The sequence below is a fragment of the Acartia tonsa genome, chromosome 5 (genome assembly GCF_053477335.1).
Source record: "Acartia tonsa isolate MP-2025a chromosome 5, ASM5347733v1, whole genome shotgun sequence".
Taxonomy (NCBI): domain Eukaryota; kingdom Metazoa; phylum Arthropoda; class Copepoda; order Calanoida; family Acartiidae; genus Acartia; species Acartia tonsa.
The window spans coordinates 19,154,606-19,180,230 of record NC_137264.1 but is presented as its reverse complement, the minus strand read 5'-3'; the positions used below and the strand labels follow the sequence as shown (position 1 = coordinate 19,180,230).

The window sequence follows — 25,625 nt, the reverse complement described above, 5'->3', positions numbered from 1 at the left end:
TTTCAACTTTAGGAAAAGATATCATACATATTAAAATAAAAATCATAAACATTCTACATATATATAAAATTACTGTGTAATCATAATTACTATTTTAATACAACACAAAATATTAAATAGCAAAATTGTTATAATAATGAGTTATTATACAGGTTAATAGTTAATGACATACACATGTCTTTTGAGAAAGGATTAATTCTTTCTCATTGTTTATAAATAGATAAGATATCCACACTCACTGTGGGAAAAACATTGGACACAATGTTATAAAGTAGTTAAAAATCATGATAGCACATATAATGCAAATATAGATAAAACAGTGAATAATATAATCACTACAATAATGATAAAACATCAGTAGTATTCAACTGTTATGTGTGTTATGTAGATTGATAATATTTCGATTCACAGTTAAATTTTATACTTTGTAGTCTGATACAGTTTCTACTCAATATCTTAGATAGATATTCACTAAATTGAAACATTGATTGAAGATGTATAAACCATTTCTTTGCTATTGTTTCTATTTACAGTTTGTACAATGCTGTTTTCATCTGTCATACTATTTTGGCGGAAAATTTAAATTGAAGATGCCAGAAACGATAACATGTCGTCTGCAGCTCGACGCAACACATCCAATGAAGGATGCCTTTAACTCATTTTAATAATTGGTAGAAACCAACAGCCTGAGTAATAGCCAGAGGATAAACATTGAGCAGCAACCAACAAATCTGATCCTCAGCATGATTTGTTTAGTTCCGAGATTTTCCCATTGTGCATGTGTGGTGTGTAAAACAGCGGTCGTCTGTGTCACCTTACATCTTGGGGATGAGGAGAAGGAAGGGGTGAAGGACCAGATCGGATCGTATAACAAGCTCTCCACACCCCTCCTTAACTGAACTTTAGATTAAAAAAATTTTCCAAACATTCGGACAATTGGGCGTTCAAATAGGACCTAGTGGTAGTTAGAATCAGTTGAGAACAAAATCCTAGCCGTTCCTTCTTGCCAGATATCGCCATTTTAAGATTTTAAGTAAAATTACACTAAATATCCAAATACAAACTTAAATCTTCTTTCAATTTTTTAGTATAATTTTAGTAAGACAGCCCAAAAACAGAGTATCTTTGCTCCTGTGGCCAAACTAACTGCCTGGAGTTCCTAACTGAGAGTGACTTTATGTGTTAACACAGATAGGGATTCGAACCCATTCCCAAAACTAACCAACGTGGAATAGCTGTGTATTACAGCATAAGGTCAGTGTTTTTACCACTGACAGATAGACAGCAAGCCCTATCCTAACCAGAAACCTGATCATTCACCCACAGGGCCCAGTGGAGCACCTTTGAGGTCTGCACCACATGTTTACTGGGGTGTTGTTCACCTGTACCCTAGGATTGGGCAGGTTGAGACCTAATGGGGCCTTTAGACTCCCATTAACCCTGGCCAAGCTCAAAGATGTTACACACCTGGCCTATGCTCTGTTCATGAGATGCTCCCCTGCCAATCACAAATCAGCACAGCTGCCACAGTAGGATAGCTGCAGGTGGTTGGCCGCATACCTTCGCTGAAGATGCAAATTAGCACTACCCTGATCTTGATCCTCCAGGAGATTATGGTGGTGTGCATCTTGAACTATGCCATGAACCTGGGAGGGTTCTTTCTGGGAGAGTTGGGGACACAGTTACTGTTTGAAACTATCCAAGGTGGAATAGCTGTATATTACAGCACGACAGTGGTAATTTGTTTATTGGGCTCGGGCAATGCATGCCCCTCTGGATACCCTCTAGCTGTTGTTTTTGATATGCATGGTCAGCTCCTTGTTGAACTTGTACCTGGGGTCCTCATAGTCAGGCCCCTGCACTGGAAGTTTGGCCTGGTCTTGTCCACCATCTCTGTCCTGGGGGGCAGTTTGATGCAGTCGCACCTCCTGGAGGCACATTGAACACCATGGGGGTGTACAACTAAGAATAGCCCCTGTCCAGTTTCACGGTTTCATCGGTCAGCTCAGGTGCACCTTGACCTTAGGGAATTCTATGGGAAAAAGGGCTGTGGCTTACAGTGGCCCCTTGAAAGCAGCCCTGGCCAGACAGTTAATTGTATGGCTAGAGCGCTTCTTGCCCTTCAGCCGCTGGTTGTGGGAAAGACCCAGGTCCTAGGCTTGGCAGGGCTGGGGCCACTTGGTTAGTGTGAGTGGGGGCGACCATGGCTACTCTCCCAACTAATCCATACCACCAGCTCAGGTCTGTCAAACTGTAACTGTGTCCCCAACTCATCAGAAAGAACCCTCCCAGGCTCAGGGTATGGTTCAAAAAGCACATTACCATGATCTCCTGGAGGATAAAGATCAGAATGGGGCTAACTTGCATCTTGAGAAATGTATGTGGCCCACCACCTGTAGCTATCCTTCTGTGGCGGTTGTGCTGATCTTTGCAGGGGAGCATCTCACGGCCCATTTCACGGGCCAGGAGTGTAACATCACTCTAAACTTGGCCCAAATGGCAGGGTTAATGGGAGTCTGAGGGCACCATTGGGTCTAAACCTGCCCAATCCATGGGAGCAGGTGAACAACACCCCAGAAAACATATGGTGCAGACCTCAAAGGTGTTCCACTGGAGCCTGTGGGTGAATGATCAGGTTTTCTGGTTAGGATATGCTCTACCTTTGCTGGCCAACCATCTATCAGTGTTAAAAATACTGACATCATGCTGTAATACACAGCTATTCCACATTTGTTAGTTTTGGGAATGGGTTCGAATCCCTACTTGTGTTAACACATGAAGGCACTCTCTGTTAGGAACTCCAGACAGTCAGTATGGCCACAGGAGCGAAGATACTCTGTTTTGGGGCTGTCTCACTAAAATTATACTAAAAAATTGAAAGAAGATTTAGGTTTGTATTTGGATTTTTATTGTAATTTTACTTAAAATCTTAAAATGGCGATATCTGGCAAGAAGGAACGGCTAGGATTTTGTTCTCAACTGATTCTAACTACCACTAGGTCCTATTTGAACGCCCAATTGTCCGAATGTTTGGAAAATTTTTTTAATCTAAAGTTTGGTTAAGGAGGGGTGTGTCTCATTATAACTTGAGTGATTTTTTTTGCAGAAGAAAAAAAAAGGTGGCTTCACTGTTTTCGATGAAGAAGGCAGATTTATTTTTGATGGTACATGTTAACAACACATGAATTAGTATGGGTACCCATACAATTTTCAACCCATGTTTTTGAAGAGCTGACTGTAAGGGTAAGATTGAAAAAATTCAATCTACACAGGATTGAATATGAAGACGTCTGCTCGCCTCCATTGTCTGTTTGCTACTGTTTGTGGTTAGATACAATTAATTGTTTAATAAACAATATTTATATGCAGGTAGGGAGGGAGATATATCCTAAAGAATTAAGCTGCTACGCTTAAACTGTCAAAATTCTTACATCACAAGGATGACAACATCCATAAAAGCGAAGCTCTGAAATGGTACTACAAACAAACATTTTGGACGTGTAAGGTGTCAGTGCTGAATAGTCAAAATATAAATGTATAAAAAGTCTAAACAAAATTGTAAATCAATTTGTTGCAAGACTTCTTAAATACAGTATACAATTTAAGGACAACATAGATACATTTTTAGGACTTTATTATAGAGATGCTTCCCTTATAACAGTGTACTTTGTTGTCCAAGGAATCAATAGTTTTAAAAAATCATTTGAATAAGATAATTCAAAATTGAAAAATCAACATGTTTAAAATGAACATATGGACATACTGATAACGATTACAGAGTTGCTACGCTTTTTAAACCATACCTAACTACTTAGGGAATCACCACGTCAAGTTTAAAATCGACAGGACAACTCTAACATGCCTTATTAACTAGAAGAGCTATCAGTGACGGACGGATCCTAATCATAGAAAAGCTTCGCTTTAAAAAAGAAGATAATAATGTTTGTTTTGTTCTGTCTTTACTGTATATATTCATTGCATTGTAAAGGGATAGTTTCATGAAATGCATTTATAAAACAAAATAGTGAACTGTAAGTTTTTTCTATTTTAAATAACGTAGTAGTGCATAATATAAAGTTATTGATTAAAATTAAAAGATTTGACCAGGGATTTTCTTTAAAAAATGAGTTTTTCATTTTTATTTTCAACTTCATTGCATGTTATATATGGCGAAAACTTTTTTGTCATAAATACAACTTTAGATAGCATGGTTGTATGGTTAGTTGGTATTTCCGCGTGAGATAATTTGTATATTGTAAGTAAACCGGACGGTTTTAAAAAGAATCTCTAGAAAACCTGTCCTATAATGAACCAGGCGCTATTTTTTATGTTTTTAAGTAACTTGTCCCAAGGGGAACCCCTGTTCAATTTTTTTATAACTCTTGTGAAATATGTGGAAAAAGATTCTCTCATATTGGTGTTTTGGCTATACATATTTGGAAAAAATAGACCATTCTCATGTAATTTATGTGGCAAATCACTTTAACTTTTTTAGATATTGTCAAATAAAAAAAATTTGGTCTGGTCAATGTTAAAAATTCTTTAACATATAATCATATCTATCCAATGCCTAATATATTCTACTAAGACATATAAAAGTTCACTACTCTAAGTACCTTAAATCTTTAAATACACTTCGTAGAACTATCCCTTTATATTTGTAAGAAACAAAAGAAAACCAAATAAATCAGAACTAGAGGGATATGCCAACAAAATAAAAATTACTATCTCTACGCATAAAAAGGGTGAACTGAAATTAGTTTCCGAATGTGAACACATTTTCCTAGGTGTTTCCCAATCCTATCTCAATATTTGCTACTAGCTAAAAAACCTTCAAACTTCCAAAAAAAAAATCAAAATTTGTATAAATCGTTAATACATTGAAATTTTGATTTTTTTTTTTGAAGTTTGAAGGCTTTTTAGCTAGTAGCAAATATTGAGATAGGATTGGGAAACACCTAGGAAAATGTGTTCACATTCGGAAACTAATTTCAGTTCATCATAAAAAGATATATAGAAAGTTATGATAAATTTTTCATTCATATATCAATATTAAATCCTTTAAGCCTCACTTAACGTTATTTCCTCTGTATGTCAATGTTAGGTTGATTTATTTGTAGAAATCCGTAAAATTGCTCATAATTTCGAAGTAAATATCATGTATTTAAGAATGTTGAGTGCAATAACCTCTATTATTGGATGCCTATTGTGAACTTAAACTTGAAAATTTATGCCATCAATATGCTACTTTGTCCCAATACGTTTGCTTATCCCAATATTCCTGTAACAAAGTCAAATTTGAATGAATGTTGACAAAGCAACTCCCTGACATCTTATTCTTCAGGGATAAAGGACATTGGATAGAAAATTTAAAAAATGCATCGTAAATAAGCACACAGACATGCATAAATGGAATTTGTGATTTATTCAATAAGAATTTTTGTGTTGATGGGTAATCTTACTCCTTTCTCAAGAAAATGTAAGGTTTTTTGTTTAAATTAAAGATATCTGGAACTGTTAGTCTGAATTTGCTGTCCTTTTTAGGGAAGCGGAATATATGCATTAGGATGGTTTAAGCTAATTTCCTTTACTTAACCTCCCTCGCCTAGAGGCAAGGGGTGAAGCAACTTGCCCTTTTACTAGGCTTTTCCCATAAATCATGTATGTTCAAAATTGAAATGCATAAGAAAATATGTGAATATAAAAAGTATTATAAAATGCATTGGCTATCACATTTTAGAAATATCACATCAAAATATTGAAAAATTTTGAACAAAAAAGTCCTTTCAGTGTAACTAGATTTCTTTTAAAAGCAAAAGCAAATGCGTGAATTTTCTTTTAACTCCTTTAAGATATTGCAACATACAAATTTTCTTTTTGGAAATTACAGCAAATTATGATATATTAATTTCACTTACTCTAATTAGAATGTTAGATTTACGTTGTTTTGGTAACAGAAAACTAAAAAAAGAGAAATATTGTTTTTGTTAGTTTTATTTAAACTCTAGAATTTTCTGCTCGTTTAAAGATGTCAAACTTTTCAGTTAAACTCAACTTTAGTAATTCAAGTAATACATTTTATCAGAAAAGAGTTTGACTGTTGTGTCATCTATAAATAGTTTTGATGATTGATTGAAAGGCTTCGAATACAGAGCATGTAAATGTAGCCGTTATTAAGTATTATATTACATAAAAGGTTTTTTTGTCTTAAGCTTGACTACTGAACTGATTGGGTTTTCTATTTCTATTCCCTTGCGTACTATGCTGGTTCTAGGCTATTTTATTTTCAGATTTAAGTCTCGGTTTACGCTATTTTTCTAGACCCCTTTTGTCCTTTTAAACACAGAGCCCCTAGACGCTTGGGGCGCGGTTGCTAGTAAAATACAGCAATTTGAAACAAACATGAATGACCATTTTTTGGTTGCAGCTAAGAGGCACATATGAATATTCACAACTGTATTATTTGGTGTATTTAATAAATTATTGTTTTTTTTTGCTCTAAAAATTTTAAAAAAAAAAAATACTTATATTTCTGCAGATAGCCTTTTTTCTGCAAAAAAAAATAAGGAAAAGAAAAATTTAAAAAGTAATTTCATTTAATCATTTTATTGGAAAATAATAATCAAATATAAACGAAAACTTTGTTAAAATTATACCAGGAATAAAAATAATTTTAAATTAATTAAAATTTTTAAAAGCGAAGCTTTTCTATAATTAGGGTCGGTCCGTCCGTACGTACGTCCGTAACGGATAGCTTTTTTCGTTAATTTAGGCATGTTAGAATTGTCCTATCGATTTCAAATTTTGCATGGTGATTCCTTTAGTAGTTAGGTACGATTTAGAAAGCGTAGCAACTCTATAATCATCACCAAAATGTCCGTACGTCCATTTTAAACATGTTGATTTTTTTACTTTTTTAACAACAAATTTTTATGTGATCTAATCATCCGATTGATCTGATTTTTGGTATATTAATTCCTGGGACAACAAAGTATAATTTAATAAGCGAAGCAACTCTATAATCAAGTCCTAAAAATGTAAGTATGTCCATAAACATTATCCTGAATCAAGCAGTTTTTCAACAAATTTACTTACAATTTTGCTTTGACTCTTATACATTTATATTATGATTATTCAGTTATGACACTATACATGTATTAATGTCCGTTTGTCCTACCGTTTCAGTGCTTCGCTTTTATGGATGTTGTCATCCTTGTTGTTTATTAATTATGTTGAATAATTTGCTGTTGGCCTAGGTTTGGCAAATAGAAGAAGAATAAGCTATCCCCATATATACTCCCCCCCCCTCTCCCCCTAATAATCTAAAATAATTCAAAAATATAAATCTTGGAGAATTTTAGGTTGAAACATGATATTTTGAATTCCTGATAAAAGACAAGTTGTTTCTTTGAATTAGTCCTTCGTAAATCTGTCTGAGTATTAAATTGAATGGCCGCCGTCTTCAGAGTAGCCAACTTAAAAGTGTTCAATAATTAAAGTAACAAAATAGAGAGGGCAGGTGTTATATGTAACTCTACCCACGGAGTGGGTACCTTTTGCCGACTTTCAATTGGGTTTTTGAATATCAGCCAAAAGCCTCAGAAATATAAAAAAATACAAGGCGCTACAAAGGTTCCCACCACTTGGACCAGTTAGTGATACTCGCAGCTTGCTATAATAACGATACCCCCAACCACCCCCTTTATCCTATCCCCTACACTTATACTGGATGAACGAACTGACCAATAAATGAGGACCATTTTAGTAACCTAAATTGACGATAAATGTCCCCTGTCAATGTGTCCACGTATTCTATATCCATTAGAATTTGTTTTGGCTCCAAAAAAGTATTATTTAGATTTAATTAATTTGTTACATTTTTGTAAAAGCAAATAGCTTTTTTGACTTTTTTAGAAATGAAATGATTTCAGTTTTGTTGGCAACTCCGCCTTCTATCTCTTGTCAGAAAATTTGCTTAAATTTTTGTATTATCATGCAACAATTGGCAATGGTGTTCAATTTACGTCTGTTTTTTTTTATTTGATCATGTTAGCAACTCAAGAATAAAAATGACAACATCCATGACAGCAGAACTTAATGAATTAAACATATAAATGAGTAACAGGCTTAGAGTAACAAACTATATAACTATTATTTTTCAGTTGCCCAAATTGTTTTTTTTTTTGACTATCGGATGCTGTACGTATTGGTGCAAAAAATGGGGAAATTTTTAAATTGATTTGACGGGGCTGTTTATTTACGTCACAAGTGAGGGGAAAGAAAAGGGAAGGAGGAAAGAAACCCCCTAGAAAAGAGATGGGGGTATGACGTCACACGCCAAAACAATTTGAAATTTGTCCCCATTTTTTGCACCAATACGTACAGCATCTTTTTCATTCTACAGTAATATGTGGATATTGTGACAGGGAAATTTTTATCGCCACTTCAGGTTGCAAATATAGTCATCAGATATTGGTCAATACGTTCCTCCATGGTCAGAGTAGTGGATGGGGTAAAGAATCATTTATTAAATAAAGCGAAAGTCCGTTGCAATTATTTTTATATCTATTGCTACAATACTTATCAAAATGTTCCTGAATTGCTGCGCACCCTATCTTGTAAATTTTAATGTTGATAATAAAACCATTTAGCTAATCTATGTATATGGTCGAATTTCATAAATTATTTTGACTTGCAAATCAATAAAATAGATTTTTTGCATATTATTTCAGAGAATTGAAAAATATTTGCCATTTCATCGCACTGTGCATTATTATTTTTTCCCAACAATGATTTTTTCACGGATTTTGTGTTATTTTAAACAAATTTAGAGTAGAACAGAACATATAAAAATTTAGGCGTACAATGTAGAATAAATGTAATTTCGTATGGATAAACATATCTGAGGTTTTATAAGCTTATACTTTAAGGCAGTTTGTGTGTTGATTTTAAGATGGTTTCCCTCAAAGTACCAGCGAGCAAAGAACACCACTTCCCTCTCTCCTAATTTTGAAAATGAAGGTGGGGGGATGTTCTTGTTTGTTAGTGTTTTTCCTTATTTTAGGTTATATTAAAGTACAGGGTCGCCCCGCAGGTTTTTGGCATCGCAGGTAAATGCCTCTCATTCTCTTCTTGTTAGTTGCAATTGATATATTATTACTTTGAAGTTACACCAGATTTGTATGTTTTCTAATAAAGGGAAAATGCTAAAATAACTGTATCCCCCATCCACCCCTTTTACTCCATCCACTCCACTCCTACTAGAGGAACGAACTGAGCAATAAATGAGTTTCATATCATATTAGTTTTCTAAATTGACATTTTTTCCTTGTCATAATATACACGTACATTCTATATTCATTTTTAATGCTTGGTTTTAGGCTAACAAATATGTCTTCTATGCACCAACTTTCATGATAAATTTGTTCTTGTCCTCCTTGAACTTTTGTCAGCGAAGCTTTTGCAGTTATGGATACAGGGATATGTTAATTGATTTAAAATCAAACTTTGTTTTGAAATAACATAAGTCATAAATTTTACTCTTGCAACTGAAGGCTTTTTCTGGAGAGGTACAAAATTCCATAATGGGGGATAATTAAACCCCCAAAAGAAGATTTTGAGAAGTTTCAACGGGTTTTAGAGGGAACTTTGAAAGACCTATAATCTTGCCCTTTTAAACTAAAATGGTTCAAAAACGGAAAAGGACCAATTTAACTAGATATATTATATATAGCATATTGAAATATTGTTTTTTTTTCTATAGAATACATATTCCTGTCTGAAATTGCACATAGAGTTTAGAGTGTATTGGTTTTTGCCACTTTTGCTTTCAAATTTTACAAATTTACAGGAATAAGTTGTACAGCTAAAATAAACAAAAAAATAGGTAATATCCTCTTTGAAATTTTTTTTTCAATTTTAAAAATTTGAGTCCCCCCACCCCCCCCCCCCCCCCGACAGAATTATGAACTCGCAGCGCTCGGCTCTCTAGCCTGCCTAGCCGCAGTGCTCGGCCCCCTTTCCTGCCTAGCCGCGCTCCCTAGCCTATAACCTAAAGTTTAACATTAGCCTAGGGAGGATTCACAAAACTTCGACCCTCTCTTTTTGTTGCAGTCCCCAGAGAGGCTTTAGCAAAGCTACTAATAATAATCTATAAAATATGATCTGAATGGTATATCCCAAGTCAACCTTGCAAAAAGTTTTGTGCATAATTTTCACCAACAACAGCTAGTATAACTTTGTTTTACAAAATATTATCAACATAACAGATCTATTCTCTCCATAGGGTCCTAAAATTATTTTATATAATAACATAACAACTTATTTTTACACCTTAAACCTACTAGATTATAGTGTGATATCAACGAAAATCAATATTCTTAGAATCTGCCATTAGAGTGCAAAACTTAATGACTTTCTTTGCTTATTAAGTTTAATTCCCTTCACTTCACAGTGTTCTTACAATAAAAAATATTTTCAAAATAGCGTGGCTGTTTTACAAATCTAAGTATGCCATTGTCTTAAATACAAATTTTAAAAATAAAAAGTTTCATAATGGAGAGAGGGTACAGAAAAAAAGTTTCCAAAAATAATCTTAGATATTACCTGCAGTTTAAACAAAGGCTTTATTTGCTTAATTGTATGAAATATCTGTTCCTCTTTTCTTCAGTCCCAATACTATTATTAGAGAAAATTCCCCAGCTAAATTTGTTTCATTTTATTTTTTTCATTAATAAAATATTAATACCTAAAAGACTATAAATAATCTATTTTTCATATTTTTTTTTAAATTCTGAATGTCAAAAAAAGATTCTTTGAGGGGTTCCTGATTCAATAAAGAATGCAGGATGATAAATTTCTTTTGGACGTTGCAAGATTCCCTTTTATTAGGATAAGAGAGGTTAGTAGTGACTTAACCTTTCTGAGACAAACAAGGCAAACAAAAAAGTATTGTAGCTTAAACAGTAAATAAATTCTAAGTGACTAAAGCGAATATATAGTATCATTCTTTCAATTAAAAACTAAGTAAAAGGTAAAACATTTTTAATTTTTTAGTCTGCTATCAAAATTAAGTAAAATTATTGACACAAAAAAAGTAAGTTTATTTCTAGTGTGGCTCTGAAACCAATTGATATCCTCTAGATTAGAAAAAGTTCTCAGCTAAACTGAAATATCATGTATAGCATCGTATTACAGACACTTTCCACGAACATTAAAAACAATCATAATATTAAAACAAGTTTTGTTAGTCCCGAGAAACCGTAAGCTGTTTTAAATACGACGCGATAAATAAATATTTAAAAATCCACAAAAATTGTATTTGTCAATTCTTTCAATGAATATAAAATGAGCAACGACATAAATATTCATAAACAGCAGTATTTTATGAATGAAATATATGCTTTATTCATTTTTAACATGTTTAACAAGCATAATTCTTCATTCAGGGAAGTTAAATTGAAAATGAAATTTTCTTTCTCAAATTATTTGAAGCTACTAAATACAGAAGATATTACACTCTTAATTGGAGAATAAATTAATCTTTAATCTAGAAGCAGCCAAGATTTTTAAATTGGAAACATGGAATCACACAAGTTTAATTAGAAAAAACTAATTTTCAATTTTAGGGAAAAATCTCTTGTATTTCAGTAATAAGATTTTGTGGGGGGAGGGGGTGATAGCCTAAATCACTAAAAAGTTACTTTTTGTTATATGATATGGTCAGGGTTAGGCTTAATAGTCTGTTGGCGAAGCCACCTACTATTAAATAATAAAGATTAATCAAGACTTAGTTGTACACAGTTGCGTGCATATCCATGTTATTTTTCATTATTGGAAAAATGTTAAGCCATTCTTTTGCATGTCTATCAATTACCTTTTTTATAAGCTGCTAGATATTTTACAATGTCTGTCTGTCAAGCTCTTTGCAATTGTAGTTATAGTCCTGTAGTTTTTAATCAGTTTGATATTTTGATTACATTAAATTAATAAACAAATAATTTTTTATTGAAAATCTTAAATTTAAATATATAGTGCCTGCCGAGCAATGAGAATCCCCTCGCCTATTTTTTGTAACTAATTTGAAATAAAGGAAGGGAAGTAATTTTTTTCTTCTTAAATTATGCATGGGGTACTAAACCTGTAGATCTTTAACCTTCAGTGCCCTAACCCTGCGCGGCTACCCAGTATAGTCTGACATAAACTGACCTAAACAAAAAGACAAAGACCCCATTATTTTCAATTTATTGTAAAATTAGTGATCAAAGGGGTACTCTGTGTAAAGGGCCACTGCTACTTTTAGAAAGTATTGTACTTGTTGATGAGTAAAAAATAATGATAGTAATTTGCTTTATCTTTAAAAATTAGATATTTTGCTATTTTTTATGCAATAAAAAAATGCCTTTAAAAATTTCTAAAATTTAATTTTGAAAATGTAAAACTTAAATGAAGAAAGTAACTGATATAAAATTCATGTATTCATGAGAAGCCAAAACTTTAATATTAACTTTATAGTTAAAGTGATACTTCAAGAAGGATAATATTTTAAAATATAACACTGAATGATATTTATACTCTTTTTTAGAATTAATAGGGTTTTTATTTCATTGATTGATTGGAAGAAATAATACACTAATTAAAATAGAACAAATATTTACTTTGGTAATATTTATGGCTCCGAAAGTGATTTATTTCCGCTGGATTAAAACCAGTTATCAACCTCACTAAAAAGAATAAAGTTTCATCGTATTATAAACAATTTTACAACAAAAAGAAAATATAAATCATATTGACGGCCCGAATCATTGAATACGCCGGCCATCAAAACAGGCATTGAATTTTTGGTAGATCTTTAATAAAATATTGAATTTCGAAAACGATTAGTTTGATAATTTTTACTCAAAATAAATAATTTCAGTGATGGTAGTGGAACACTAAGCTCTGAATCTGACGGAGACTCGAGCCAGAGAATTACAAGGAACATCTCACAGATTGAGGCGCTCATCAAGAGGATCAACGACGAGAACAAGAAGACAAAGGTTAGCAAATTAATATCCGTCTGTATGCCTGTACTAAATGACTTTTTTGATGACAACGTTATTTTCTTGGCTGCTAATTAAGATGGACGGCTGATTTTTTTAAACATTATCCATAGTTATGAACATAATCCTTCACATTATAATGGTATGGGAGGCATGCTGTTTCTACGTGTTAAAAATTGCTCGGCTTCTGTTAGAGATAAATTTTAGACTAATTCGTATCTAGCCTATAACTCAACTTATCCTTCTGTTTACTATTACTCTACAAGACATTTTGTCTTTTGTTCTGTTGATCTGTGGATAAGTTAGGTAATTTAAGTGTATAATAACGTATTTTTATTATAATTTATTTATTATTATAAGGTTAAAAAGCTTCAAATCAAATTTATTCTTATCTTAAATTGATCACTTTAATATTTCTTTTAAAAATATCCTTACTAGTTAGATAAGATGTGAGATGTCTGTTATAAACTTTTAAAAATACAATTTTATTTGTATTTTTTTCCTAAATACAAAATACTAGTAACACCTAAAAATACCAAATGATTTATTTTGAGCTAAAATTATCTTGAAATATTTGTTTTTTATATTTCTAATAATATTTGTGTTTTGATTTTAAATGCAAAAAAATTGTAAATTCAATGACAAAAATAACAAATAAAGTATTTAGCAACAATTTTCTCATTTTCTTTTTTTAATATCAAATTTTTATGCACCTTTTTTCCTTCGCTATATTTTCAAAATAATCATTAGCAAAAATACTTAAATTCATTTTTTGATAAAGTACCAAATATCCTTAAACTAGCTTGCTCTTTAACACTAGGGCCTCTAGACAATGTCCGGTAAGTAAAGTGGTTTATTATTTTGTCTTTTTCATACAAGCAATGTTCAATTTCAATAGAAGTATACCAATACTAAGCATTTTCAGCATTTTTTTTATTTTGAAAAGGTAAAAATATTCCATTATGCAAAAACATTTCCTTATGAATGAATCATTTTTATTATCTAATTAGAAAAGGGTTACAGCATTGAAAATAATAAAAAATATTTTGGTAGTTTTAAAACTATGACTAATATTTTGTAATTTATATTACATTTTTTGGCTTACTAAATAAGTTTAGTAATGTAAAAGTGTCATAACATAACTTTTTAACTATGACTAAATTTGTATTTTTTAATAACAACAAGAATGGCAGGCGAAGTACAAAAGAGCATTAGCACTTACAGAGTTGAATCTCTTGATGAAATTCATTAATACATTATTATTTATAAACAAGGATGACAACATCCATAAGTAGCGAAGCACAAAAAATCGTGGATAAAAATACGTAAAAGTAGATTTAAAGTGTACTTATTAAAATCAAGAATAGATTTATAGGAGAAAATAAACACGAAACCTTGTTTTATTTTTAATGATGACGACGGTCAAAGTAGATTACATAAAAGATTCTCATAACAATGAGAAAAATTATTTTGATACTGATATCCCAAAAAAGTTCGAAAATTGGACCAAAAACACCAAATATATGGGGAAATAAGTAAAACATATAAAAATAGCCAAAAACCTGATAAAAGGCAGTCGGACCGCCATGGTTGTTTTCTTTAAACGACGGGAAATTTATTTTTGATATCTATAACTGAAAAAATTTTGAAAATCGGACCATAAACACTGAAGATATGGAGAATAATGTGAAAAATATAAAAATAGCCTAAAACCTGCAAAAAGGCAGTCTGGCCGTCAGGGTTGTTTTCTTTAAACGACGGGAAATTTAATTCTTATATCTATAACTGAAAAAATTTTGAAAATTGGACCATAAACACTGAAGATATGGTGAAAATGTGAAAAATACAAAAATAGTTTAAAACCTGCAAAATGGCAGTGTGGCCGTCATGGATGTTTTCTGTAAACCTATTCTGTCTCACACGGACGGACAGACGGACGGACGGACGGACATTTCGAATTATAGAGTAGCTTCGCTACTAATAAAAGCATACTTCCATTAAAAATTTTAGAATTGCTTTTGTCATTGTAACAAAATTTATATGTTTAAGATAGAACTTATGCCAAAAAAAATCTGTCAAAATTTGGAAATTATGTTGCCAAAACTATGAAAGTGATTGTTCTTATTCATTTAAACTCATTTTTAATACCATCATTTATATTGGCTTTTTTTTTAAAGTAAGCGGCGTTTTCCCTAATTTAACACCGAACCCGGAGTCCCACCTTTATATTGAAACAAAATTGAAAATAACGATGGGGCAGTTTTTCGTTTGTTTATTCATTAATTTAGGCCAGGTTAGGTAAGGATATATTGGGTCCTGGGTAGTGTTGGGGAACCACAGATATAGACCTTGCTGGGGTTAGGACCTCCTGCTTCAATTAATCATGGGGGAAAAAACTACCCCTCCTCTTATTTTCAAGCAACAAATTTGTTTGTACTTTCTTTTTTTCCTAGCATAATTAAAACATGTCTTGCGCGAAATAAATAGGCACCTGAACCTTTATCTATAAAAATTCACAAATAATATTATACAAGTTAAAATTCTAGAAACTGAAGGAAATATAAACTTTAATTTTCCACAATTTTGTAGTAAAACGGAAAGGAAACTTTGATTACAACAAATTTTGGTGTGCACACACTTACGCATATTACTACATACATAACCCTTTTTTAGAAGACACAATAATGATTTAATTATAATTGCTGTTTAATTATGAGAGCAAAATTAAGGGAATAATTTGCGATTTTGATGATTAGATGATATGATACATGTACGGAAGTAAAGGCACTCAACAGATTTTAAATTCCCCCCTTCACTTTACTTTTACTTTTAAACTTTTCATTATTGATTTAGGCTTTTACTTTATATTATTAAACTAGCACAGCGCCCCTAGCATGTAGGGGACTCCCTTACTCAAGTTGATGTTACCCCCACATCAGATCTGTTAGGAATCTGCTACAAATGTTGTAAGTCTTGTTTTAGAATAGGTAAAGTAATAATTAATATAATAAAAATATTCTAAAAATATACCAGGAAATTTTCCCTTATTTTCTAATTTATATTTTATATCCCTTGTACTAATAGTGCTTACACAAAAAGGTAAATAATCACTAAATACCTTAATATCAAAATATATCAAAAAGGTTAGTATAATGGATCAAGAATGCGTCGATATATTGACATGGGAAAACTTGTCGCCAATTTAGGTTGCTATGATTATTTTGTTCATCCAGTAGGAGTAAAGTAGGTGGATGGGGGGAATCGTTATATCATCTAGCTGTGAGTATAATACATGAAAATCTTGTGCAGCATCCAAGTCATAATATTCGATCTATTTATCTTTAATCACGGCTTTAAAAATTGGGGACCTTCTTATGTCATACTGATACTAAATATTAATTGGGTTGTACAAACAACATTCAGTGTTTTAAATTTTCCACCAATTATTTCATTCTACATGAAGTGTAAATAATTTATCGAGGTGTATTTCAATTCATTGGCCATTGTCTTATCCCTGAAGGTCCCTGATCCAACCCATACCTCCCTAGAGACTTAAAGCTTCTTGCACTTTGTTATTTGTTGCCAACATAACCTCTGAAACTAGGGGTTGGGTAAATAAACACTGGATAACAGAAGATAAAGGTTCCGGCTCCATATCATGCTAAAAAAGCTAAACATAAAAAGTGAATTTTATTCTACGATTTAGAGCAAAATTAGAGAAAAAAGTTACATTTTAAAAATCAGGGATTTTAATAGATAAGACCTTTGACCTTAACTTAAAATTTTCAAAGTTTATTAATTTCTGAAGATATTTTATAAGCAAGCATTTACATTCTTACGTAGTTAAGCATTTATATTAAATTACTATGAACCATTTCAACAGATTTAAATAGTAAAAAGAAATCGTCTTATATTACATTTTTTAAGAGCAATATTTTGTGAGGTCTACTAATATTTCCAATAGTATTTTTGACAAACACAACTTTGTTGCTAATTTGATCTAACATTTTTTTGCAACTTTACACTTTAGCTCTAAAAATGCGTTGCCACTACTACTCTTGTATTCTGAAATTACTATTGAAAATTTTTAAAAGCGAAGTTTTTCTATAATTAGGGTCGGTCCGTCCATACGTCCGTCCGTCCGTCACGGATAGCTTTTTTCGTTAATTTAGACATGTTAGTATTGTCCTATCGATTTCAAATTTTGCATGGTGATTCCTGTAATAGTTGGGTACGAGTTAGAAAGCGTAGCAACTCTATAATCATTACCAGAATATCCGTACGTCCATTTTAAACATGTTGATTTTTTTACATTTTTAACAACAAATTTGTATGTGACCTAATTATCCGATTGGTCTTATTTTTGGTATACTGATTCCTGGGACAACAAAGTACAATATTAAAAGCGAAGCAACTCTATAATCAAGACCTAAAAATGTAAGTATGTCCATAATCATTATCCTGTATCAAGCAGTTTTTCAACAAATTTTGCTTTGACTCTTATACATTCGCATTCTGATTATTCAGTTCTGAAATTATACAAGTGTTAATGTCCGTTTGTCCTACCGTTTCAGAGCTTCGCTTTTATGGATGTTGTCATCCTTGTTTGAATAAGACTATTCAATCAAAAATCTTAACCTCATTTAAAAAAGAATGGCAAAAAAGAAAAGAAATTACCTTGGCCATTTTAAATTTTATAACTAGCAATTGTTTTAGTATTTCAAAAGGACCATTTTAATGTTACTAAAACCATTTTTATTTATCATAAACTGAACTTGATACAAGATATTTTTTTGCAAAAATGCATAAAAACACATTTTTTGATGCAGAGAGTTAAAATTTGAAACTTATCCTACTTTTGTGTTGTCAAGTTCAATATACATTTTGTAAATGTTTTTTTTTGTTTCTAACTTCTTTTTTCAAAGAGTGAAGCTTCTCTTCAATAATATTGTTACTGTGTCTGATCTTTGTACTTATGTATCTGACTTAAATAGCTTTCTATTGTATCTTAAAGTTATTTTCTGTGGGATAATCAAACAAAACTTAAAGAGAAATTTATAAAAAAAATTAACTAATCCTTTCTATTTTATAATTTAGTTGTATGGCTGTCCTGAAATTCCCAAATACCTCTACATTTATGATAGGGATAAGGACGCATCCATTATTGTTTGTAAACAAAATTATAAAAAAAAAAGGCAAAGCTTATAAATTACTTAATTAATATATAGAACATTGGAAGTTAAATTAATCATCTTCCAATTCTTTCTGCAATATTAATCTTTGAAAATTAGAAAAGCTAAATAATCTCCTAATGACCTATATCCTGACCTGGATCTTTAAATCATTTTAGTGGTGAGCCAGATCGAGGTGCGCCGAATTTCAGCCAATCACAGCGGGGCATTTCATAAAATGCTGTGCTCTCATTGGTGGAAAGTTGGCTCACCCCGATCTGGCGTACCACTATACTGATTCAAAGATCCAGCTCTGAATCCCTTAAAGAAAGTAGTTTTGATTGTAAATGTAAGATGTTTTCACTAGATATTTCTATTCATTTGGTAATGGAATTTATTTTCTTTAATATATGTAATCTTAAATTTTCATGGATCTTGAGGATCTAATAGGGCAATGGATAATAATAAATTGATGTACATCCACAACGATGATAAATAAAACTACCCCTTCTGTAGATTAAGATTATTAGTTGAAAAGTTCAGACACTGATAGTTTGGAGTTTAAACCAATCAATTAAGATTTTTTAAATCTTCCAAAGTTTTTAAGTTTTTAGGTACGCAACAACTGTTAATTAGTTGCCAGAACATTCGTACGTTAATTTAAATCATATTGATTTTTAAATTTAATAACAGAAATTTTTATGTGATATAATTATCCTATATATCTTATTTTTGGAATACTGATTCCTAGGACAACAAAGTAAAATATTACAATCGGAGTCCCAAAAAATCTAAGTATGTCCTTTAAACAGTATCCTGTATTTAACAGGAAAAAAAATTTCGTACAATTTTGTTAAATCTTTAAAATATTTTCTGCTTATTAAGTTCTGACACTCTACAAGAGTTAATTTTCGTTTGTCCTACAGTTTTAGAGCTTTGCTTTTATGAATGTTGTCATCCTAGTTATTTTTCATTTTGCTCTTGTTAATTATTGGCTAATAATATTTTTTCCTTTTTCTAGGAAGTGCTTGAGAAGATAGACAAAGGGGAGTACAAAAAGGATCGTAGCAACAGTACTACGCGTGCAAATAAAGGCAAGCACATTTTTTTATCTTACAGGGCAAAAAAGAGTAAAGGTTTTTAATAGCTATGACATTAACCTATTTCAAATTGAAATTAACTATTCTAATATATGAAGATTTATTTCTATTATAGCAATCATTTTCAATTCACATGAAGAAGAGAATATTATTATAGATAGCTTTCCAGGATTTCAAAATGATAATTATAAGATTAAAACCAGTTTAAGGCCAGTGGTAGCAAAACTGGTATTCATTTTAAAACTTTTACTTTTATATTCGTGGGAAATTGTTTGTTATACGATGCTTTACATGATTTTTCATATTTTTAAGAACCGGTTCTAATATATTCTAATAAACATTCTATCAATTTATCAAACAGCCAATAAGACCTTACTCGTTAGAGGTTGTCCACAATAATAATCGTGTTGTATGTCAGGTGAGCTGGCTCCTGCTGGTACGGAAGTATCACCAGAACACGTGACCGGCCAGGTGCAGGCAACAGAACAACAAGGAGAAGCTGGAGGAAACATCAACAGGTGTGTATTACGGAATTGGCACGAAGCGTTAAATTTTTTTTGAGAAACCAATAATAGATGTTAAAGAATAAGATTAGATTTATACGAGTTTTAGTGAAATTTTTAAAGTATTTTATAAGTGACATGAAAAGTGTAATAATGCAACATTAACATATTTTGTTTTTATTTTTTATGTTTTATAAAATGGTATAATTTGAAACATTTTATTATTACTTTATTTTGATAACTTGCAACAATTATTTGTTGTTTTTATGGATAGATATTTAGTTTTTAATAATAAAAAAATCGAGAGATAATTAGGCTAGCTATGAAAAGGGTTGAATTTTTATATTTCATTACAAATTTACCTAAGGGGGGGGGGGGGGGGGGTTTAATGCAACCATCTCGTAATCAAGGTATAAATGGCACTTAGAACAAAAAAGTTGGAAAAGTAGCGGCTAACGGCTGGCGGCTCATCCGTTTAGACATTTGTTGGGTATTTTCAAGCGAAATCCATCACGAAACCTCTCTCCACATAATGCTCTTTTCCAATCCAAAACGTTTTCAAACGGTTCTAGCCGGAAGTTGCTAAACAATGTTTTTTGTATCATTTCACATGATTTAAAGCAAAAATATGTTTCAAAAAGTTGATTTCTACGTAATTTATGAAGATTTGCCCTAAAAATAGCCAAAAAACGGCTAAACGGCTGAGCCGTTAGCCGTTACTTTTTCAACTTTTTTTTCGATTTAGGGAAAATAGACCTACCAAGGATTACTCATGCACAATTTCAGATCAAAATTCCATTTATACATTGATTACGAGATGGTTGCATTAAACCCCCCCCCCCCCTTTATTTTAGCATAATTTTTTTGCTCATTAGTAAGTCCCAATTTAATTTTAAAAATTAAAAATTTAATGGTGCATTATGAGAATAATAGTCGAGAGATAATCCTAGTTTACCTTTATCTAAAGTGCTCAAAAATCTAACTTGTGCTTAACAATCTTAAATATCAATTTATCTATCTATCTATATACATCTATCTATCTATGTGTAGAGGAGAGGAGCTGGAGGGGGCGGGGAGACAAGCCACCAAAGATGGCCAAGAAGGGGAAGAGGAGGTAAGTTTACACGCCATCTTTCATTTCATATTCTTGATTCATTGATTGATGGATTAATTGTAGCCAGGGGAAGGATAGGACAATAAAGGTAAAATTAATCTACACCCAATGTCCCAAACAATATATTAATATATAAATTTTAAAACATTAATACATAAATTTGTGGTTTCCCTCAAAGTGACTATTAAGCACTGAAACCGCCTCCTTTATATTTGAAATAAATTCAAAATGAGGGGAAAGTAGTCTTTTTCTTATCCCCTGTGGGAGGCTCTAACCTAAACTGACATAAAGTAACACGCAAACAAATAGAAAGGTGGGTTTATGTGCTTGATTGGGCCTTTTTAGGGAAATCGCCAATATTTTTCTGCAATTAATCTATCAATCTTTAATTATAAATATTTATAATGTTATGCATGTTTTTTATTAGTTTCCATAATTTTGCTTATTGTTTAACGTTCTATAATATATCAAAATGGAAAAGTAATATCAAAATTTATTTAATATTAGGACATTATTCTTTAAAAACGCCTAAATTGGTTTGATAAAATTGAGACTTATTCTACTTCAATTAGAAATAAAATAGCCATTTCTCTTTTGTGCTTTGGATTTTAAAATCAAATAAATTAAAAAATCTCTTGATTTGGGGCAATTAGGAACATTGAATATTTATGTTCTTTATGAGCTGTTAAAGCTTCATTTTATTACATTTACAAATAATTTTTCTTCCCTATTGTTTATGAACTTATACAACTTAAAACATCCTTTTTGCTTGATTCACATAATTTAAAATCAATTTATTCATCAACGTATAAGCTATACAAATTATGTCTATAAGCTAATCTAATTAAAAAGTAGAATATAAGCAGAAATGCGACGAAATTATTTTAATATTTGAATCCTTCTTACTTTTTAATTTGGATAATAGAAATAATCATCGTTAAAATTGAAGATTAAGAAAAAGAAAAAGAAAAATCGCCAAAAATTACATTTTCACATAATAAGTTTTGATCTTGTTATTAAAAAAAAGGTTTAAATCTCGTAATATATCAAGAAAAATAGTTACAATAATGACTTAAAAGAAATACAAATAGACAGTACAACTCTATTTATATAGTAGCCGCGCTACTTGAAATTGCAACTTGAATTTGTTGTGCTGAATTTTAATTTCCTAATGTGTACACAGTTTCCTGATCTTATCTCAATATTTATTACTAGCTAAAAAAAAGCTTCAAACTTCCCAAAAAAAATCTAAATTTAAAAAATTAAAATTTAGCTATAAAATTTTTTTGCTAGTAGTAAATATTGAGATAGGATGAGGAAACACTGAGGAAACTGTGTACACAATAGGAGATTAAAATTTAGCACATCTTGAATTTGCATTTTTTGGTTTTATTTTCATGGTTATTAGTCACAAACAAAAAGGTGATTAATGTTAAGGATATAATTTTCTTCTCTCTTCTTTCTTTCATTTCTAGTTGTCATTCTCTATCTTTCTTTCTCTATTTTTCTTTACCTCTATTTCTTTCTCTGTCTTTCTTTCTCTATCTTTCTTTCTATATATTTCTTTTTCTATCTTTCTTTCTCTATCTTTCTTTCTCTATCTTTCTTTCTCTATCTTTCTTTATATATATTTCTTTTTCTATCTTTCTTTCTCTATCTTTCTTTCTCTATCTTTCTTTCTCTATCTTTCTTTCTCTATCTTTCTTTCTCTATCTTTCTTTCTCTATCTTTCTTTCTCTATCTTTCTTTTTCTATCTTTCTTTCTCTATCTTTCTTTCTCTCTTTCTTTCTCTCTTTCTTTCTCTATTTTTCTTTACCTCTATTTCTTTCTCTGTCTTTCTTTCACTATCTTTCTTTCTATATATTTCTTTTTCTATCTTTCTTTCTCTATCTTTCTTTCTCTATCTTTCTTTCTCTATCTTTCTTTATATATATTTCTTTTTCTATCTTTCTTTCTCTATCTTTCTTTCTCTATCTTTCTTTCTCTCTTTCTTTCTCTATCTTTCTTTCTCTATTTTTCTTTACCTCTATTTCTTTCTCTGTCTTTCTTTCTCTATTTTTCTTTTCCTCTATTTCTTTCTCTGTCTTTCTTTCTCTACCTTTCATTCTCTTTTTTTCCTTCTCTATCTTTCTTTCTCCATTTTTCCTTTCTTATCTTTCTTTCCCTATCTTTCTTTTTCTATTTTTCTCTATTTATTCTTTATTTTCTTTTTCTCTCTTTCTATCTTAATATACAATAAATGATTATAATATTTTGAATTATTCTAAAAGGCATCGAATGAAACAACTGAAGGGTGTGTATTTCATAAATCGCTTAATTGCAAAGCTTTTAATGCTTTATAGTCAATCTGTAATATATATTTTTCTGCCAATAATTTTAATACTGATAAAGTTAGTCTGCGAAGCTTTTATACAATAAGGGCTGCACGTCTGTGCGTACGTAACGTATATTTCTTATACATAGTGTAGGCATGTGAACTTAGAAATCGTAGCAGTTCTACAAGTGTTACTAAAAAGTCTTATCTGATTTTTAATGATTTCTAGGACAACACGGTACATTATCTAAAGTAAAGCTTCTTTTTAAGTCCTAATAAATAATAATAAGTAAATATGTTCTTAAACAGTATCCATTATTTAACAAATATTCTTTTAAACCAAGATTCTTCTATTCTGCTTATTAAGTTCTGACACTCAACGTCTAGTGTGTTAACGTTCGTTTGACCTACCTTCTGATTTTAGAGCTTTGCTTTATGGAAGTTTTCCATCCTTGTTCAATATTTGTAGAAGCTATAAGTACAAGAAAAACATTTATAAATATAGGTTCTTTATAGTAATAATAAAATACTACTATAAACATTATGCAGTTAATCTAAACTATAATTTTAACTTTTTTATGACGTAAATTTTGTTATTTTTATCTTGAGTATAAATAGATACATTACAATATTAGGTTTAGTTTTTAACTTTATGACGTTGAATCTTATTTATTTATAATCAAGAATGACAATATCCAAAAATCGCTGTCCCACAAAAAGTATTTGGACTTAAAACAAACAAAATTAACAAACACAGAGTAGAAACATTTTTGCTTTCAATTTATTTTATTGGTGTTAAAGAATTCAAAAACTTACCAATTTGAAATTTAAAATTAAAGCCCAAATGATAAATTAAGAGAAATTATTGATTTTTTCAATCTTATAGGCTACGAAAGAAACCGAAGCTAAAGGTAACCCATATAGGGGCGTAATTTAGGTATTTCATTAACGGGGAGGTAAGCTCCGCAATAAGCTTATTGTTATGTTCTTGTTGACTAGTTTTCTTTATGACTTAATGATGCCTAGACATAGGGCTGAGCACCTTTTAGAAAATTACACAATTGTCGACTTGTCATGAACGAGAGGTTATGAGTTATGCTACTTATTTCAGTAAATTTCTTTGGTTTTTTTTACAAGATATTGTTAAAAAAACATTTATTTTCTCTAGATTAAAGTTATTTATCGCATCATATTATAAACAGCTTTCCGTGCAAATTATAAATCTATTAGTATTCTATTATACGACACGATAAATGATTTTTTGGTATGGCTTAGAACCAGCGGATAATAATTGGCTCGAAGCTATATTGGAAATAAAACCACTCGCCGTCAAACACTTTACAGTAGTCAAAAGTACACAAAAATTCTTTGTAATTAATTTGGCTTTGCCATTTAAAAAGATATATAATTTTTAGATTTTCTTTTGGAAAATTGCCGTAATGGTCCATCTTTTTAATTTCTTCATATCTAGAGAATATAAAACAAAGTTTTGATTTACTGTTTTAAGTAGTTAAAAGCACCACCTCATGTTCTAAAACAGTTTCTTTACACTGAAAGCACAGTTAAAACAAAAATTCCACTATTTCATAAAAAGGTTACATACAATTTTTATTTCACAATTTCACTTAAATGTTATTATTATATTCTTTGATAATGCTTTGCGATAAATATAATTGAAATCATTATTTTAGGACTTTTCATGTTAGTGTTAAGCATGAAATTAGTAAATTTCATTAGAGCACAGATTTAGAAGATTAGCTAAACTATATTTTACTTTGTTCGTCATGATTGTAAATGATTACAAAAGTATAATCAAGGACGTTTAATTTTTTTTTTTTTTGGGGGGGGGGTTACAAAATATCAATAGGAAAAATTTAAAGGTTAGCTCTTGTAGCTGATTTGTGGTAGTTACAAAACTTCTTTGTGTGAAGGAAAGTTGATTAACAACACAATAAGTGCATGATTCAAAACATTAAATACATGTTTCTAACCGTGGAAAATTGCTGCGCTACTAATGGCCACGATAGCATCTGTTTATTAGAATATAGTTATACATATAAATGTTTTTAAAACATTATTTTAGGTAATGTTTTTAATAGGATACTTTTTTAAAATTTATTAGTTAACAATCATTTAATGATTGTTAACTAACAAAACTAACCCTTGATTATTGATTGATTTTAACCAACCAATCAAAATGTAATTAAAATCCCAAAGTTTTTAAGCCAACAAAAAAAAATTTTAAAAACACTTTGGGAACCAGTATAATCAACAGATCAATGTTCCCTACCTCCAATTTTAAAGTAGATAGGCTTTTTATTTTTCTCGGATTTTGATATATTCTCATTATTGGGCCCATTTATGATCTTTAAGAAAAGGCGA

The 25,625-nt window shown here is 30.9% G+C and overlaps 1 protein-coding gene across 4 annotated transcripts in view; it reads left to right on the top strand.

The window, feature by feature from the left end:
• LOC145318931 (tubulin polyglutamylase TTLL5-like) overlaps window positions 1-25,625 on the top strand; it is a 78,274-nt gene that overhangs the window by 10,073 nt on the left and 42,576 nt on the right. For all 4 annotated transcript variants that reach the window (XM_080160648.1, XM_080160647.1, XM_080160646.1 and 1 more), the window contains exons 2-5: window positions 12,917-13,037; window positions 19,233-19,305; window positions 19,730-19,829; window positions 20,865-20,928. In XM_080160648.1, coding sequence (XP_080016774.1) covers window positions 12,917-13,037; window positions 19,233-19,305; window positions 19,730-19,829; window positions 20,865-20,928 — 358 coding nt within the window. The remainder of the gene's footprint in view (window positions 1-12,916; window positions 13,038-19,232; window positions 19,306-19,729; window positions 19,830-20,864; window positions 20,929-25,625) is intronic.